The sequence below is a fragment of the Phyllostomus discolor genome, chromosome 7 (assembly GCF_004126475.2).
Source record: "Phyllostomus discolor isolate MPI-MPIP mPhyDis1 chromosome 7, mPhyDis1.pri.v3, whole genome shotgun sequence".
NCBI classification, from domain to species: Eukaryota; Metazoa; Chordata; class Mammalia; order Chiroptera; family Phyllostomidae; genus Phyllostomus; species Phyllostomus discolor.
This window is the reverse complement of record NC_040909.2, coordinates 113,673,710-113,690,950: the sequence shown is the minus strand read 5'-3', so window position 1 is coordinate 113,690,950 and position 17,241 is coordinate 113,673,710. Positions and strand designations below refer to the sequence as shown.

Genomic DNA, 17,241 nt, shown 5'->3' with positions numbered 1-17,241 from the left:
GTGAGACTGAAAACAAGAAATCAGACATTTGGGACTGAAAAGGTGTTAGAACCTTTTATTTCATGAATGTCTAAACATCTTTTAAGGTGTATCAACATTAATAGACTGATTATAATTTTTTAAAGCTTCTAGATACTCTACTAGGTACCTTAGTGAAAGAACTCCAAAACAAATACACGCCTGGGCGTCGGGAAGAGGCCATCGCTGTGACAATGAGGTTTTTGCGTTCAGTGGCAAGAGTTTTTGTCATTCTTAGTGTGGAAATGGCTTCGTCCAAAAAGAAAAAGTAAGGCATTCTTTTTGTGACTTTCATAGTGTTCTGCGTAAATTTTTTGTGAAAAAGATAACACTGTGTATGAAATGATTCATAAAAGATTTCAATGTTGTCCTTTTTGCTTCAGCAACTTTATTCCGCAGCCAATTGGGAAATGCAAACGAGTGTTCCAGGCACTGCTGCCCTACGCTGTGGAGGAGCTGTGCAACGTGGCGGAGTCGCTGATCGTCCCCGTCAGGATGGGGATCGCACGCCCCACCGCGCCGTTTACGCTGGCCAGCACCAGCATCGACGCCATGCAGGGCAGCGAGGAGTTGTTTTCAGTGGAACCCCTGCCTCCACGACCGTCATCTGACCAGTCTAGCAGGTAGATTTCTACCTGATAATAGAAGCTAATTAATTCTTGCTCTGGAAATGTCATGTTTGGCGTACCAGAACCTTTCCATAAACATTCAGCTGATGTACATGATCATTTGTATAACAAATAGTAAAGGTTTAACTTTGGAACATATGAAGGCACTTTAAAAATTATGCATGTGTCTCCACATTTAACAGACGTACAGTTGTGGGTTTTGTTTTTGGTTTGGAAAGGCACTGTTTTTATTATGCCAATGAAGTAATCTGATGAGAAAGGTTACTTAAGACTTTCACAGATGACATTACTTTCTGCTCTTTCTTCCCTTTAAATGATAACTGCTGGAAGGTCAAGTTGAAGAGGGAAAAGATAGAACTTTCTCTGTGCCCAGAGGCTAGTGGGGCAAATTATATGTAATCTAAATAACAGTCAGAATGATGAGTTTTAAATATTCTCTAAAACAGCCATATTAACTAGAATAGGGCTAAAACACCTCAGTAATAAGGTGTTTCTAGTTAACAAAGTTATTTAAATTTCATTCATCTTTTCCTATTTTTTATCCTCACCCAAGGACATGCTTATTGATTTTAGAGGGGTAGGAAAGGGAGGGAGAGGAAGGGAGAGGAACATGATGAGAGAGAGAGAGAGAAGCACTGATTGGATACCTCTTGTACACACCCCAACTGGGGAGCAAACCTGCAGCCCAGTTACACGTTCCGGCTGGAATCGAACCTGCAACCTTTCTTTTGGTTTACTAGACGACACTCCAACCAACTGAGCCACATCAGCCAAGGCCATCTTTTCCATTTATTTGATAGTTTCCATCACTAGACTGTAAGCTCATTGAGTCAGAATGTTTGGAACCTAAAAGTAAATGTAGTGTATTTTATGTAGCACAGTGCTTCTCAGACTTTAATGTACATGAAAATCACTTGGGGTTTTGTTTAAATGCAGAGGCTGACTCTGGAGGTTTAGGTGGGGCCTGAGATTCTGTATTTCTTATGAACTGTCAGGTAATTCCGAAGCTGCTGGTTTAGCAGCCACACTTTGGAGTTGCAAGGCTCTAGAGATATGTTTTTTAATAATTAAAAAACCTTTTCTTCCATCACCATTTGTCCTGCCCCACCCCATACCCTCTTCCAGCTCCCCACCCCCACAGTTACCACACTGTTGTCGGTGTCCATGCGTTCTTTCTCTCTAAGGCTCTAGAGCTCTTTAGAAAAATACTTGTTTATTTTATTTGGTTTTCTCGAGTCTGGTTTTCTTACTGTATGTGTGTGTTACAGTGTTTTTGTAAAGATCTTTAAGACCTTAAAGACCCTTCTTCCTCTTCTGGACATCTGTGTGTTACTAAGAATGGCCTGCTTTAGTATTTGGACAGTTGCCAAGTCTCAGTCCCTGAATTCCATCGGGGGTGAGGTTGGGTATCTGCTCTCTCCCTGTTCGTATTACTCCATTACTCCATGCGCCCCAGCTCTTCCTTCGCTGTCAGGTCCATAGGGCACCCTGGACTCTGAATCCAGGTTCATGTCAGAGCTCTCCCATGGCAGCCTGGTCAGCTGATACACTTCTAGGATTTGCTGAAAACTGTTAGAAATCAGGCTATACATTCTCAGACTTGCCAGATACACCCTATGTCCAAAGGTTCTGCTAGTGAAATCCGCCTGGACTCCTGTGATGCTCCTGATTCTTACACCCTGCAAGGAACCCCCAGTTACTTACATGGTATTTCCTTGTTAATTCTTTGTGCCCTTCCCTTGGTTTTATTTCAGAACATAAAATTTTAAACAGATTTTGGTATCATCTCATCTCAAAAGAGTATCCATGAGCCTGTTGTTATCAAGTTGGTTTTTTTTTAAATCCTCAATGGAGGAATTTTTTTTTATTGCTTTTGAGACGGGAAAAGGGAGAGGTGGTAAGAGAGAAAGAGACATTGATGTGAGAGAGAAACATTGACTGGTTTCCCTTCTCATACACACCCCACCCAGGGATGGAACCCACAGCCTGGGTATGTGCCGGGACCGGGAATCAAACTCACACGCTTTAATCCTCTGGGCAACAAACACTCCAGTCAGTCGAGCCACACCAGCCAGGGCCTACTGAGTTTTAACATTTCACCTTGCCCTGCTTCTTAGTTTCTTTATTAAAGTGTTGCGCACTCCTAAGCTCTCCTCTTTACTCCATTTCCCCTGGGTGTCCTCTTAGGCCAGTCTCTCGTGTCTTCCAGAAGGAGACCTCACTTCGTAATCAACAGACAGCAGTGTTGACGCTTCAGATGCTGCTGTGATACAGGGGTCTCTGATTAGGATACACTACAGTTAGTCCTCCGTGTGGGGTGTATTGGGCCAACGTTCCAAGCATGTTTTAAATAAAACATAAACACTTGACCGGTTTCTGGGATTTCTCTTGTGTTGAATGATAGATCGTGTTTGTGACTCCATGGAGTATAAATTCTCAGGTTTACTAGTTTTGCTTTTTCTGTTTTTTCTTCCCATCTTTTAAAATTCTTGTGTGCTTATTAAATAACCTGTGTCTATCTCTGTGCCTCGTATAATTGTTCCTGAGATGTTGGTATGAACTAGGAACTTTCCTAAGTATTACAGGTGTTTACCTGTCTGAGTCTTCCCAATAACCAACAGATACCACAGTCAATCTAATTGTAAAATTGAGGAAACTGAGACTCAGGTAGGTTAGGTAACAAGGCCCCACAGCTGTTGAAGTTTAGAGATATTTAGAAATCTAGACAGGTCTTTTCCTTTCCCCTGTTACACTAGGCAGAGAGTTAGACGGCAGAGTAGAGAGAAATCACTGCCTGGTGTGTAGGGAGAGAGTCGAGGCACCGGATTAGCCAGCACTGAAGCCTGCGCGCCCCCCCGTGGCACCAGTGGCAGCCCCAGACATGCCTGAGCGCAGGCGTGTAGTTGGAAGTTCTCTGAGGAGGCCTGTCTCCTGTCTCTTCACCCAGCCATGGCTGATGGAGGTTAGGTCTCTTGAAATCTGGTGCCCTATCGTGGTTTATGTTTGGCTTCCTGCATTTGAAGGGGACAGAAGAGAGGATCTGTATGATGCACCCTCCTATTTTGCTTAGACCCCAGGCTGTCTTCTGTGAAAAGTATGCCTCCTTTAATCCCTCCAGCCCGAGACACGTGTTGATTCGTGAAGGCTGTCAGTTGATGACTCTTCATGTGTAACTGGTTTGATCTTGTTTTTCACAGCAGCTGAGGTGAGGACAAAGCAGTGTAAACATTCAAAGGTCCTTTAACCTCTTTTAGACTGTGTTTTAAAATCTGCAAATAAGGGATAATCGTTAGGTCACAGGGTAATTCAGCAACCACCTGCGTGATAAACTGCACTCTGGTTCTCTTTTTTTTTGTTTGTTTAATAATGGAGGCGTCTGTCCTTTCTTGGCTGTTTCTCAGTCTGATTTTCAGGGAAGTGACACTCTTGCCCCCACCTTTCATTATAATTCAGTTTTAACATCATACTTTTGAACTGATGTCTTTCCCCCCCGCCATTCACACCCAAGCAAGTCGAAGGCCAGTGAGCTGGGGCAGGGGAGGCGATGGCAGGTCTCCTAAGGGGTGAGTGTGCGGAGGAAGCACACCGCATTAACGATGGCTGCTGCTCCTGGAGCCCCAGAGGCCCCTCAGCCTCTGGGTTGCCGCTGTTGAAAGCAACGGGAGAGGGAAAAACCTCCCTTTAGAACATTTCAGTGGAAGGACTCATGAAAAGTACATGCATTAACACAGATTTGAAATGGCTTACTAAAAATAAAAACAGTTCTGAGATTTATAAGTTAAATCTTTAGGATAAAGTAATTTCTTTGGGGTTTATATTTTCTGAGAGATTAGATTAATTATTACTGGTTTCCAAGAACGGATTTAAAAAAGCGTCCTAGCAAGGGAATCCCGTTGAACCACACTGGGTGCAGGGGCGGCAGGTGCGTGCTCCTGACCGCCTTCTCCTTACAGCTCCAGCCAGTCCCAGTCGTCCTACATCATCCGGAACCCACAGCAGAGGCGCATCAGCCAGTCCCAGCCTGTTCGGGGCAGAGACGAAGAGCAGGATGATATTGTTTCAGCAGATGTGGAAGAGGTAGTTTTAACGGTTTTCATGGTGGTAGATGAGAGGCTTTTATTTGGGAGGGAAGGAGGGGGAAATAGTCACTCTAAGTTTTAGTAATAGTAGCTTGCTAGTATTAAATGCGTCTGTTACCAGATTTTGGCTGTATTTTCTCATTTGTGGTTATATATCTTTAAAAATTTTAATAGTGCTGAATTTACTGGGTAATAATAGGAAATTGGAAACATAAACTTGTATTTACTTAAGGGTTAATAGAAGAGATACTTAAAAACAGTTTTAGTAATTTCAGGCAATGTATTTGAAGTAGAATAAATACCATGTACGTATTTTTTAGGTAAATTTTATAATGGCAGAAATTTTTAAAAACTTACATTCCACACAATTGTTACAACTTCTGATTTTGAGGTTCTGCATATGGGCAATGATTATAAACTTTGAGATAGGTCAACATAATTTTTGGTAGCAAATTGTAACTAGCAAATGAAGAGTTTGACTCCCTTTATTTAGGGGTCCCTGTGTTTTCATTTACTGATTGCTGCGGAGGAACACTGGCAGAGAAGTGGGCTTATATGTGCTTTAATTGCCTACAAATAAGATTCTGGTTTAGGTTGAGGTGGTGGAGGGCGTGGCTGGAGAAGAGGATCATCACGACGAACAGGAGGAACATGGGGAGGAGAACGCCGAGGCCGAGGGGCAGCACGACGAGCATGATGAGGACGGTATGCGGGCCGCTTGAGAAGTTATTACTAAGTATGGGTGACCCAGAGACCCTGGCTTGAAGGGCGAGACCAGTGTGGAGAAAAGCCCCATTTGCTGTAGAGTGAGAAAGATATGCAACATGGTTTCTGCCAGCGGAGTCTGTAGCGTCTTTTACAAATTTTAGGAAATAATGTGGTGTGCGTATATATAGAAGTATACATGGGAGGGATGGGGGGTGGGCTGGGATGGGAGTAAAGGACAGAAAATTATACTTGAACAATGATGAAAATAAAATTAAAAAAACACAAAAACAAGTATACATATATAAATATATATAAAATAATTTATTCTCTTCTCCCTGTTTACCTCTTGGTTTGCCACTTCAGTTTTTTTAAAGGCTTTTAGAAATTAAGTATAACCAATATTAGGAGACACTTGGAAATTAGAAGAAAAGTGACCCCCAGTGCCACCCATGTACTCACAGTCTGTATGTTACTTACAGTTCTCCCCCGCACTGCCCTGTTCCTGTGCGTGTCTTAGATGCTGCATGTCTGTGTAGGAAAGTCTTGTGACTTTCTTTTTCACTTTTAATCGTCATGTTGGTCTTTTTACTACACAGCCAGCTTAACCATTGTCAGTAGCCATACGATAGACTTTTTTAGAACCAGCCTTCTTGTGGTATAACTGACATACAATAAATATATCATTTTGTGTGTTTTGATAATGTGTATATACCGTGAAATATGAAGACTAGACATTTTTAACTTCCTTCCCCTTTTGCAAGCCCAGCACCTGAAACAGATGAGAATGGAGCAGTGGACCTAGCCCAGAGCAGTGCCCACTGGCCAAAGTCCTCCTGCTCGACACTTTTTTATGTAGGGCTCTGCAGGACAGATTTTGAATTGCTATGTAAGAATCCACTGAGTACCATAATTTACCGAGGCCTCCTTTTCCTGCTCAGGAGGCAGTTATGCTCACTGTAGTGTAGTTACCACTTCTCTCGGCCCTTTCTTCCCCTTCTTCCTTAGTTCCCTCCCTTATGATGTTCTGGCTTATAGGACCCAGTTTGGATCCACAGTGAGTTTGTACTTCTTGTTTCTTATTTAAATGTATCTGCTAGGGAGTGACATGGAACTGGACTTGTTAGCAGCAGCTGAAACAGAAAGTGACAGTGAAAGTAATCATAGCAACCAAGACAATGCTAGTGGGCGCAGAAGCGTTGTCACTGCAGCAACTGCCGGCTCAGAAGCGGGTACGTCACCTTCTCCTAGCAACTTCCTTACTGATGCTAACTAAGGCTGTGCGTGTGTTCAGCGTGAATTTGTTAAACTGTACCCTGTGCTAGGCACAAGGGTGACTACGGCTTTTTATAACTTTATTCTTTTTCCTTAGAGATGTTAGTAAAGAAGCCATTAATTTTAATGGCTTTTGCTTTTCTGTTTTTTTAAAATATATTTTAAGGTTCATTTAAAAGACTTCTTTTGTAATTAAACTATTTTAGTTATGTGCTTTGTGGACTGTTGAATATAGCCTGCTATTTAAGATAGTATGTTTTCCTGAATGAGGGGTTACACTGTTGTTTTAAGTATCAACAGACTCACAATGGTTTTGGTTTTAAAAATTAAAAATTTAGGTGCAAGCAGTGTTCCTGCCTTCTTTTCTGAAGATGATTCACAATCAAATGACTCGAGTGATTCTGATAGCAGCAGCAGTCAGAGTGACGACATAGAACAGGAGACCTTTATGCTTGACGAGCCTTTAGAGAGAACCACGAATAGCTCCCACGCCAACGGTGCCGCCCAGGCTCCGCGTTCCATGCAGTGGGCTGTCCGCAACACCCAGCATCAGCGGGCGGCCAGCACAGCCCCTTCCAGCACGTCCACGCCGGCAGGCGAGTCTGAAAACTTGGTATTCCTAAGGGTGCTTAATGGGTATTTTTGGAAAGTACGCATGTTCATCTAGAGAACAAATAGTTTCATGATAGTTTTCTGTTGTTTTGCTGAGGTCAAATATGAAAAGTTATTTATCTAAGCTTAAAAATAGAAGGGTTTCTCAATTTTTGTAACATTACCACCTTAGGCTAAATAATTGTTTATAGTAATTATCCATTGCAGGATGATTAGCTACATCCATTAGCAACCCCTTGCCCTGGTGGGACAACCAAAAATGTTGGCATACGTTGCCAAATGTCACTGTTTTGTGGGGGCAGTGGCAAAATTGCCTCTGGTTGAGAACATTATGTTAATAACTCTTGTCTCCCTCATTACTCCCCTCCCTAAATTAGTGTGACTTAAAAAAAGTTTTGCTGTTACCATGTTTGCAAATGTAGTCAATCTTTTAGCTTTCTTAAATATATACAGTGCTTGAGAAACACCATTAGCCACTGACATTAGCTTATTGTGCTTGTCCTTTGTTCCTTACAGCAAGTTCAGCAGGCTTGATTTATATCGATCCTTCAAACCTACGGCGGAGTGGAACCATCAGCACGAGCGCTGCAGCTGCAGCAGCTGCACTGGAAGCTAGCAATGCCAGCAGCTACTTAACATCCGCAAGCAGTTTAGCCAGGGCTTATAGCATTGTCATCAGACAAATCTCAGACTTGATGGGCCTTATTCCTAAGTATAATCACCTAGTGTACTCGCAGATTCCAGCAGCTGTGAAACTGACTTACCAAGATGCAGTAAACTTACAGGTATGAAGCCACTGAAAAGTTATTCATTCAGATACACTTTTTGGTTGTCAGTTATGAGAATTCCAGTATAATGGGAATTAACGTTGCAAATATTTAAGTGTTTAAATAATACTACTATAGTAAAGTCCTCACTTAACTTTGTGATAGGTTCTGGGACTTTAAGTAAAACGAAACCAGTTTTACCTAATTGATAACAAACAAGAGTTACGTTCCTACAGCATCACATCAGTGAACTGACATTATTTGAGGCCCTGCTGTATATCAAGTTTAACTTTATTTGGGTAGTTTAACTATTTCAGTTTGGTTTTCACAGTTTTAACTATTTTAGTTTGGTCTTCATAGAACTATGTAGAAGAAAAGCTTATACCCACTTGGAACTGGATGGTCAGTATTATGGATTCTACTGAGGCTCAATTACGTTATGGTTCTGCATTAGCATCTGCTGGTGACCCGGGGCATCCCAGTCATCCTCTTCATGCTTCTCAGAACTCAGCGCGGAGAGAGAGGATGACCGCACGCGAAGAGGCTAGTTTACGGACCCTCGAAGGCAGACGGTATGAAAACCTTCCCTCATGTTTATGTTTAGAAAGAACCTCGTATTCTAGAAAGTTTTCTTACATCAGACCTTGCTCTGTTGTGAAGGAGGGAGTAAACGCCTAACGTTTCTACTTTTTAAATTGTGTAGCTGAAGCAAAACACATTAGTTATAATCCAGGCTATTTTTTTTTAAGATTTTATTTACTTATTTTTAGAGAGGGAAGGGAGGGAGATAGAGAGAGAGAGAGCGAAACATCAATGTGTGGTTGCTGGGGGTTATGGCCTGCAACCCAGGCATGTACCCTGGCTGGGAATCGAACCTGGGACACTTTGGTTCCCAGCCTGCGCTCAATCCACTGAGCTATGCCAGCCAGGGCTATAATCCAGGCTACTTTTTAAAAAATTCATTTGTATTATAGGAATCTAATACTAAATACGTGGTCATTTTTGAAGGAGTTGGTTTACATCCATGTCTTCTTATTTCCAAGGGCCCCCCTCTCCATTTCTCCCTTGAACGGCATACATATTCACAGAAAGACTTATTTTGACCATGATTAAGTACGCATGTGGTTTGTACTGGGGAGGGGGAAAGTCTGTATAATTACCAATGCTGCTCTGTGGTTTTCAAATCACATTTCTTTTACCTGCTGAATCATAAAGAACATTTTGTGGATCTGTTGTTTTGTACTCAGTTACAAGACAACCGTTTTCAGGACTAGGCATCAGGTTGAACACTGGTCAGCAGAACAGTGGCCGTGCCATATGGTGAAAGTGCCGAACCTCAAGTCAGAGTCCTGGGGTTTGGTTCTAGCTCCGGCTCAGGGTCCGAGGCCTTGCTTCCTGGGCTGGGGGGCAGGGTGGACCACAAAGAGGGAAAGATGGGGTCTAGGAGACTGCCTAGGAAACTTGACAGGACCCACAGTGGGAGCCTACAGGAGAGGTAATAGTTTCTGAACTACAGTGGGGCAGTAAAGGTCAGGAAGGGGAGAAAGCTTTGAAAGGTGAACAGAGTTGAGGGCCTTGCTGAGGGATGGAGCAAAAAGAAGCAGAAATTACTTTTAGACTTTTAGACTTCAATTTTGAATAACAGGAAAATAAAGAGAAAATCCTAGAGGAGTAGAATGTACACACATACTTGGTTTTTGCACTTGTTGAGACCTGGGAGAGAATGCAAAACGAATGCCTGGCAGAGCGATCTGGAGCAAAGATAGGACTCGGGAGGCGTCAGCTGTCCTGCCCTAGGAAGCCTGCTCCATGAACACGCACACGCCTTGTTTTCATTAGGCCAGTGTGCCCTGAAGAACGGTTTTGATCAGATCTTTTCTCTTGTTCTCGCTCTAATGTAACAGCTTTATTAAGATACAATTAATATACCATATAATTCACCCATTTTAAAATGTATATAGTTCATAGTTTTGAGTATATTCAAAGCTGTGAACAACCATCACAATTAATTTTGGAATACTTGATGTACACAAGAAACTCTGTGCCTATTAGCAGTCATCCCTCCCATTTTCTCCTAGTTTCCAACCCTAAGCAACCACTGATTTCCTCTCTCTCTGTCTCTGTAGATTTGCCTATTCTGGACATTGCACATAGATGGAATCGTATATGTGGTCTTTTCTGTCTGGCTTCCTTTGCTTAGCATGATGGTTTTAAGGTTCATCCATGTTGTTATGCAAAGAGCTGAGGCCTGAGAAAAACCTCGGCAAACTGCTTGCCAGTTCCAAAGTGACCACGAGGACTGGCTCTGAAAGACATGGGCTTGTTAGGAATTAATGCGTGCCCTGGTGGTGGCTGGCCAGTGAAGTTTTCTGCAACACAGGCTTTCCAGCACAGGGTTACAGAGAGTACAGAAAACAAAGCTGTTTTCTTTGTTTCCTGCCCCAGGATGGGGCGTGGGAAGGGGGTAAGACACTTGCTCACACGCAAGCTGTGTCAGATCAAAACGCTAGCTGTTTTTCAGTTGTTTAGGGTCCAAGCTCACATCTATAAGCAGTTTCTCTCAGGCTGTTTCTTGACCAGTGAGCTGGCCAGGCTCGCAAGCTCAGTCCCGCAGTCCACTTACAGATGGTGTCTATCGTATTTTCACAGAACAACAGCTTGTTCTGTGGATATATCACCTAAGAACTTATTAGAAATGCAAATTTTGGGGCCTTACCCTAGACCTGCTGAAACTGGGGGCGGGGCCAACTACCTGTTGTACCAAGCCCCCAGGTGATTCTGATGGATGCTGAAGTTTGAGACCCTTGTCTTAGGGAAGGAGCTCTGCTGGAAGGAGGATTCCAAGGAAACTGGGATTCCTTTTCTGTACAAAAGATCTAAAGTAGAGCCATGGCCTTCATGGGTTTTTATTTATGGAGTGCTTAATTTTATATACTTATGATGGTGGTGGACTTCATGTTTGTGTTCTTTTTGTAATCACTTCCATTTCGTTTTATTTCTGTAGACGTGCCACATTGCTTTCTGCCCGCCAAGGAATGATGTCTGCTCGAGGGGACTTTCTAAATTATGCTCTGTCTCTGATGCGGTCGCATAATGATGAGCATTCTGATGTCCTTCCAGTTCTGGATGTTTGCTCACTGAAGCATGTAGCGTATGTTTTTCAAGCCCTTATATATTGGATTAAAGCAATGAATCAACAGACAACATTGGATACACCTCAACTGGAACGCAAAAGGTATCCATACTTGCCACGAGGTTGGTTTAAGAAATACTTACTTGCTCAGTGTGGTCTTCATTAGTACATTGTTGACTTTTGGAGTAAGGAGAACAGCATTGCAAAACATAAATAGTGCAGGAACATATTGTGTAGGAATTGAGGGCTCGAGTGTATCCAGCCTTTCACCATAGCTGCTACTTCTCACTTAAAACAGGAAACCTGAGAATTCAGTTAAGCTTTATGTTTGAGACAGTTTGACCTGGTAGGTCATCTTTTCCATTAGAACTTATGTAACCACTCACTGTTTCTTGGTGTGATTAGCTTTTTACTTCTGTTTAAGTCTATTTTGTAATTGTAGTACATTTGGCTGGTTAGTCTACGGTTCCCAGAGTCTGGAACTTTATCACAATGTTTGAAATTGGTTGAATACTTAACAGACCTTTTCAGTGTTTTTTTGCTTGTAGTTCCCATCATCTTTGCTTCTGTTCAGAGTAGACACATATTTCATGTAAAACGAATCGTTTGTCTTTTTAAAGGACGCGAGAACTCTTGGAACTGGGTATTGACAATGAAGATTCAGAACATGAAAACGATGATGACACCAACCAAAGTTAGTGCACAGAACAACCGCTAGTCTGCTTCAAGGAATGGCTGCCTCAGTAGTTCCCCTCAAGCTTTTTAACTTCATTATTTTCTGTCTGGGTGGGAATTTCTCTTTTCTTCTCTGTGTCCCATTTCTTGCCTTTTCTGTCCGCCTTTCCTTATACATTCTTGCATTATTTGCTTCATAAATAAGGATGATTAAAGGAATGTTAGGAACTTTCCAGCAGTTTTTTTCTGCATAATCTTTGTATTTCTCCTATACATTTTTCTCAATTTGAGGTTTACCTTTACTCTTAAGTGTGTAGGCATCACATTAAAATCTTAGCAGACTATTTGTTGATTTTTTAATAGAAATTTTTTTACATTAATAGTTTATTTATTAATTCTTTAGAGGGGGAGAGAGGGAGCAAGTGAGGGAGAGAAACACCAATATGTGGTTGCCTCTACGTGACCCCCAACTGGGGACCTGGCCTGCAGCCCAGGCGTGTGCCCTGACTGTGAATCAAACCAGCTACCCTTTGGTTTGCAGGCTGGCACTCAGTCCACTGAGCCACACCAGCCAAGGCTGTTTGTTAATATTGATGCAAAATAGATTTAGTCAAGAAAATGAGAAATATCAATTATAACTCCAAAATGTCAAACTCTGTGACAGTTAATGCAATAAAAAGAAAATACTCCAAACTCAAGAAATTTTTGGAATCTTCTATAGTCTGTAGTTTTCAGCTATTATTTCAAGTGGAATTAAAATTTTTAAAAAATGAGGTCAGATAGTCCACTTGACTCTTATTATAAGCTAGACCTTTTAGTCAGCCCGGAAAAGACAACTGACCTAACTGCTGGTAGATTTTGAGAACCCAGCCACCGCTTACGATGTCCTCACAGCACACTTTAAGCACCACTCACAGTTTAACGCAAGCTGGTGAGCTGACTTCCTATCAGGGTTCCTAAGTGCCCAGAGATTTCCTTGTTTATCTTCTTATGGAGGAAGCAGAACTTACAAGTGAGCAAATGCTCAGATTTCAGCCTCTGACCATCCCCTCTTTTTGGGGTCATGTGTGAGCCAGGTCCTGAATATGCTCAGGAATCTACCTACATTCAGATCTCAATCTCCAGAGAGGTAAAGGAGAGGCCATGGGAAACTTCCGTCTAATACAAAATGGAGCAATATTTGTTATAGCCAATACTTTTTTTTTGCAAATTTTTATTATTTAAAAGACATAACATAAAATTTATTATTGTAACCCTTTTAAACTGCTAATATTTTAAGTCATCACTTTAAAATGTTAAAATTTTGGACCATTAACTGGTTTTTGAGTGGCATTCACATTTATAAAGTGGTAATGAGGATTTTGGATTGAGCAGATTAAGGTATATTTTTTATCCTTTCCATTAATTAAGTGATTTTTCTAAAAACCAAACCTTTTATCTCTTTATGTTTAGGTGCTGCTTTGAATGATAAGGATGATGACTCTCTTCCTGCAGAAACTGGCCAAAACCACCCGTTTTTCCGACGCTCGGATTCCATGACGTTTCTGGGGTGTATACCCCCGAATCCGTTCGAAGTGCCTCTGGCTGAAGCCATCCCCTTGGCTGATCAGCCACATCTGTTGCAGGTAATTCAAAGGAACTCACTGGTCTTAAGGTTTCTTTTTAATTGACTTTGTTTTTTCAAGTGTTCGATGTAACTAGAATATTTCTGCTAAAATTCCAGCCAAATGCTAGAAAGGAGGATCTTTTTGGCCGTCCAAGTCAGGGTCTTTATTCTTCATCTGCCAGTAGTGGGAAGTGCTTGATGGAGGTTACAGTGGATAGAAACTGCCTTGAGGTAAGATAGTAAAAATCTTTGTAATACAGTATTTGTGAATGAGCACTTGTCCCCAGCATCCACGTTTCTGGAAATGTATTAATTCAAAATATTATATTTCCCCAAATAATGGAAGTACCAGAAATTCCTGTTTTATGACAATAAAAGGAATTCCAGCTGTTTCATTAGCCTGTTGTGAGACAACTTCACTGTGTCAGGTTGCTTCGTCTGTGAAACGGTAGTTTCGTTATGTGCTCTCCCTACTTCTTGGAGTTGACTGTTGTGATGCTCTTGAAAATGTGTTTATATGTGTATATAAAAGTATACATTTTATATATATGAGCATGTATAATATTATCTTGAGACTTCTTTTTTGCATCTGGAATGCAAATAAATAACAGCAGTAATTATTGGATAATTCTATTTCCTGGGCATTGTCTCAATCTTTATAGCCATGTTGGGTAGAAAATACTGTTTTCTTGATTTGGTGGGTAATATAAATTGAGGTTTGGGGAAGATTTAATAAATTTCATGTGGGAATGTCTGTCATTGTATAGCTAAATAAAAGATCTAGGTTTTAGATAACAGTCTGATTTGAGAGCCTAAAATTTTTACTATTTACTATTTTTACTTTACTGTTTCTCCAGTGAAAAGGTAGTAACATGCTTAAGAGCAGGGATAGAAGAAATTTAGTTGAATAGAATATTTCATTATCTAAATGATAAAGGGAAAGTTTGAAAGTGCAAAAGAGACGTAAGCAAACACAGATGTTACAAAGATTCTTTTAAAAGTTCCTGTTGGCTTCTGTGGTAAATGCACTGAAATTGGTGGTCAGTTTTTAAGTGTGTAACTTTTAAGTGTAAAAATTCACAGGTTCTTCCAACTAAAATGTCCTATGCTGCCAATTTGAAAAATGTAATGAACATGCAAAATCGGCAAAAAAAGGAAGGGGAAGAACAGAACATAGTGCCAGAAGAAGCTGAGAGTTCAAAACCCGGGCCATCTGCTCATGACCTGGCTGCGCAGCTGAAAAGCAGTTTGCTGGCTGAAATAGGGCTGACCGAGAGCGAGGGGCCGCCGCTCACATCTTTCAGGTATTTGTTAAGTGAAGACAGTTTTTCTGTCGTATTACTTTTAGGCTATTATATGATTGTGAGAATTTTTATTTATATATTTCATAATTTTATTTTAGTTGTATATAATAAAATGAAATGTTTTTGTGTTCTGATACATTATAAGCAGATATTTAAGTAATAAATATGGGTTTTGGGGGCTTTTTGTGACTGTTGTCATTGATTGGCATAATTTTCTCCTTGCTATTGAGGAAATTCTAACACTGTTTTTAATGTTCGGTAATAAGTTTATATATGTGTGTGTGTGTGTGTGTTTGTATCTGTCAGCCAGTTATAGAGTTGTTATCAGCAGCTCAGCTAAGGGGCAGTGTCAGAGTAACTAGAAAGAAGTTTCTAGATTTGTGGCTGTCACACTCACTTCAGCTGTTTTGCCAGGTCCACAGTTGGTAATTTTCTTTTAAGAGGTAGATTCTTTGCTTTGCCGATAAAAATTTGCCAGCATACACTGTGGCTCAATATGACTCATCACCAACTGATTTGTAGAGTATCTGCTTCATGCTGTTTTTTGCTTAACATAATGTCAGATTATATTTTTGCTTAAGAGGAATTAAAGCTGGTTTAGGAAATTCTATACACTATACATGGTCTAAAAACCATAAAAGGCGAGGAAGAATTATGGACTGGGCGGCCCAAGTGTCCTAGAAACAGCTTGCCTTGGGCCGAAGTAGTTAGAATGGGTAGAAGCAGGTAGACTGACAGAGAGAAGCGCGAGAGGGAGGGGGACGAGGCAGAAAGCTGTTGTTAGTTGTGTGCTAGTAGTGAAGGGTGGGGGTGCGGCTGAAGTAGAGTACTGCCTTTCAGGATGGAAAGAAAATCATGGAAAGGAAGAGAAGCTCTGCAGGACTGGATCCCCCTGGAGGAACTGGGGGGAAGAAAAATTAGAATTGGTTTCGTGTGCGTGCAGTAGGGAAGTAGATGTTACTACGGAAAGAAGTCAGGGGGCAATATCATTGCAGTGAGAGGCCATGTTCAGTTTTAGCATTTTGACTTGGAGTATCATTGGAGTGACTATATCAGTGCGGTGGAAACTCTGGCTTATTGTGGAAGTGTGAAGTAGAGAGGGGTCTGAGAGTCGCCTAGATCCATCTAGGAGCCAGACATCGTACTTGAAGGAGAGGAGGTCAAATGAAAGATGAAGACATGAAGCAGCCTGGGTGTATATCGTTACATAAAGGACAGAGGGGGAAATGGAGTAAAAAGGAGATGTCCTGTGAGGAACGAGTAGCTAGAGAAAGTTCTCCACTAGAGAAGATGTGGTTTGCAGTATTTAAAACCTCAGAAAATTAAAAGACCAAATAAATTACTGTCATTGGCCAAAAGTCAGAAAGTTTTGGAGTTGGCTAAATGACTTTCCACTCTCCCCTCAAACCCCTCCAAGGCCGCAGTGCAGCTTCATGGGGATGGTGATCTCCCACGACATGCTGCTGGGACGCTGGCGCCTGTCGTTAGAGCTGTTCGGCCGGGTGTTCATGGAGGACGTGGGAGCAGAACCTGGATCGGTACGTGTGTTCAGCACTTTACATTCTACTTTGTCTATAAGAACGTATTTCAGAGAATAATTCTGTCATGCATTTTTTTTAAGATCCTAACCGAATTGGGTGGTTTTGAGGTAAAAGAATCAAAATTCCGTAGAGAAATGGAAAAACTGAGAAATCAGCAGTCAAGAGATTTATCACTAGAGGTAAAGGTATTCAGATTTTCTTATACTATACCTATAGTATGCCATTTATATGAAGTATAAAAACAAAAATTAATAATCTTGCTTAGGGATATGTGCTGTGTAATTCAAAGTTTAAAGAAAATAGATGGTAATTACCAAACTTAGAGTAGTGGCTATCTCTGGCAGTTAGTTTCCGAGCATCCTCTGGGGATGATCAATGAGGTGTGTTTTTTTTTGTTGTTGTTGTTTTTTAAGTATCATCATGAAAACATGGATTTTAAATGTCTTGGATGTGTTTCATGTCATTGGGGATATTGTTCCAGCTGATGCTGAAATAGTCTCTTTTTTGGCTAGTAGGAGTCTGGTTCCTTTTTGGCTCCTCAGTCCTTTGGACATGACTCCAGTAATCTTTGATAACTTCCTTAGTTTCCCGTATGTCTCATCAAGTGTATTTCCTGTCACAGACTTACTTAGGTCAGCCATTTCTTCAAGAAGCCCTGCTTGCTTTTAGTAGGGAATTGTATTCTGAATTGTATTTGTAATCTAATCTGGGTTGCTCCTGCCTCCTAGATTGGTCATTGCTTCTAGGTTTTTTTAGTGGAGAGAGAAAGGAAATGCTCCTTATATAAAAAAAAAGAAGAAGAAAATTACCTCATAATTTCATACTGATAATCTCAATCAAATTACAGGTGAAGGACCGCAAGGTTGTTTTATTTTCACCTTAGTCTTTTATCTCCTT

The 17,241-nt window shown here is 41.2% G+C and overlaps 1 protein-coding gene across 8 annotated transcripts in view; it reads left to right on the top strand.

Annotated features, from left to right (window-relative positions):
* UBR5 (ubiquitin protein ligase E3 component n-recognin 5) overlaps positions 1-17,241 on the top strand; it is a 122,928-nt gene that overhangs the window by 87,272 nt on the left and 18,415 nt on the right. For 5 of the 8 annotated variants that reach the window (XM_036031326.1, XM_036031323.1, XM_036031328.1 and 2 more), the window contains exons 33-47: positions 126-286; positions 402-641; positions 4,601-4,724; positions 5,320-5,431; positions 6,532-6,663; positions 7,045-7,302; positions 7,835-8,103; positions 8,446-8,657; positions 11,090-11,320; positions 11,839-11,912; positions 13,346-13,518; positions 13,617-13,730; positions 14,583-14,803; positions 16,221-16,341; positions 16,425-16,529. In XM_036031326.1, coding sequence (XP_035887219.1) covers positions 126-286; positions 402-641; positions 4,601-4,724; positions 5,320-5,431; positions 6,532-6,663; positions 7,045-7,302; positions 7,835-8,103; positions 8,446-8,657; positions 11,090-11,320; positions 11,839-11,912; positions 13,346-13,518; positions 13,617-13,730; positions 14,583-14,803; positions 16,221-16,341; positions 16,425-16,529 — 2,547 coding nt within the window. The remainder of the gene's footprint in view (positions 1-125; positions 287-401; positions 642-4,600; positions 4,725-5,319; positions 5,432-6,531; positions 6,664-7,044; positions 7,303-7,834; positions 8,104-8,445; positions 8,658-11,089; positions 11,321-11,838; positions 11,913-13,345; positions 13,519-13,616; positions 13,731-14,582; positions 14,804-16,220; positions 16,342-16,424; positions 16,530-17,241) is intronic. The other 3 variants (XM_036031327.1, XM_028533551.2, XM_036031329.1) reach the window with 2 other exon arrangements.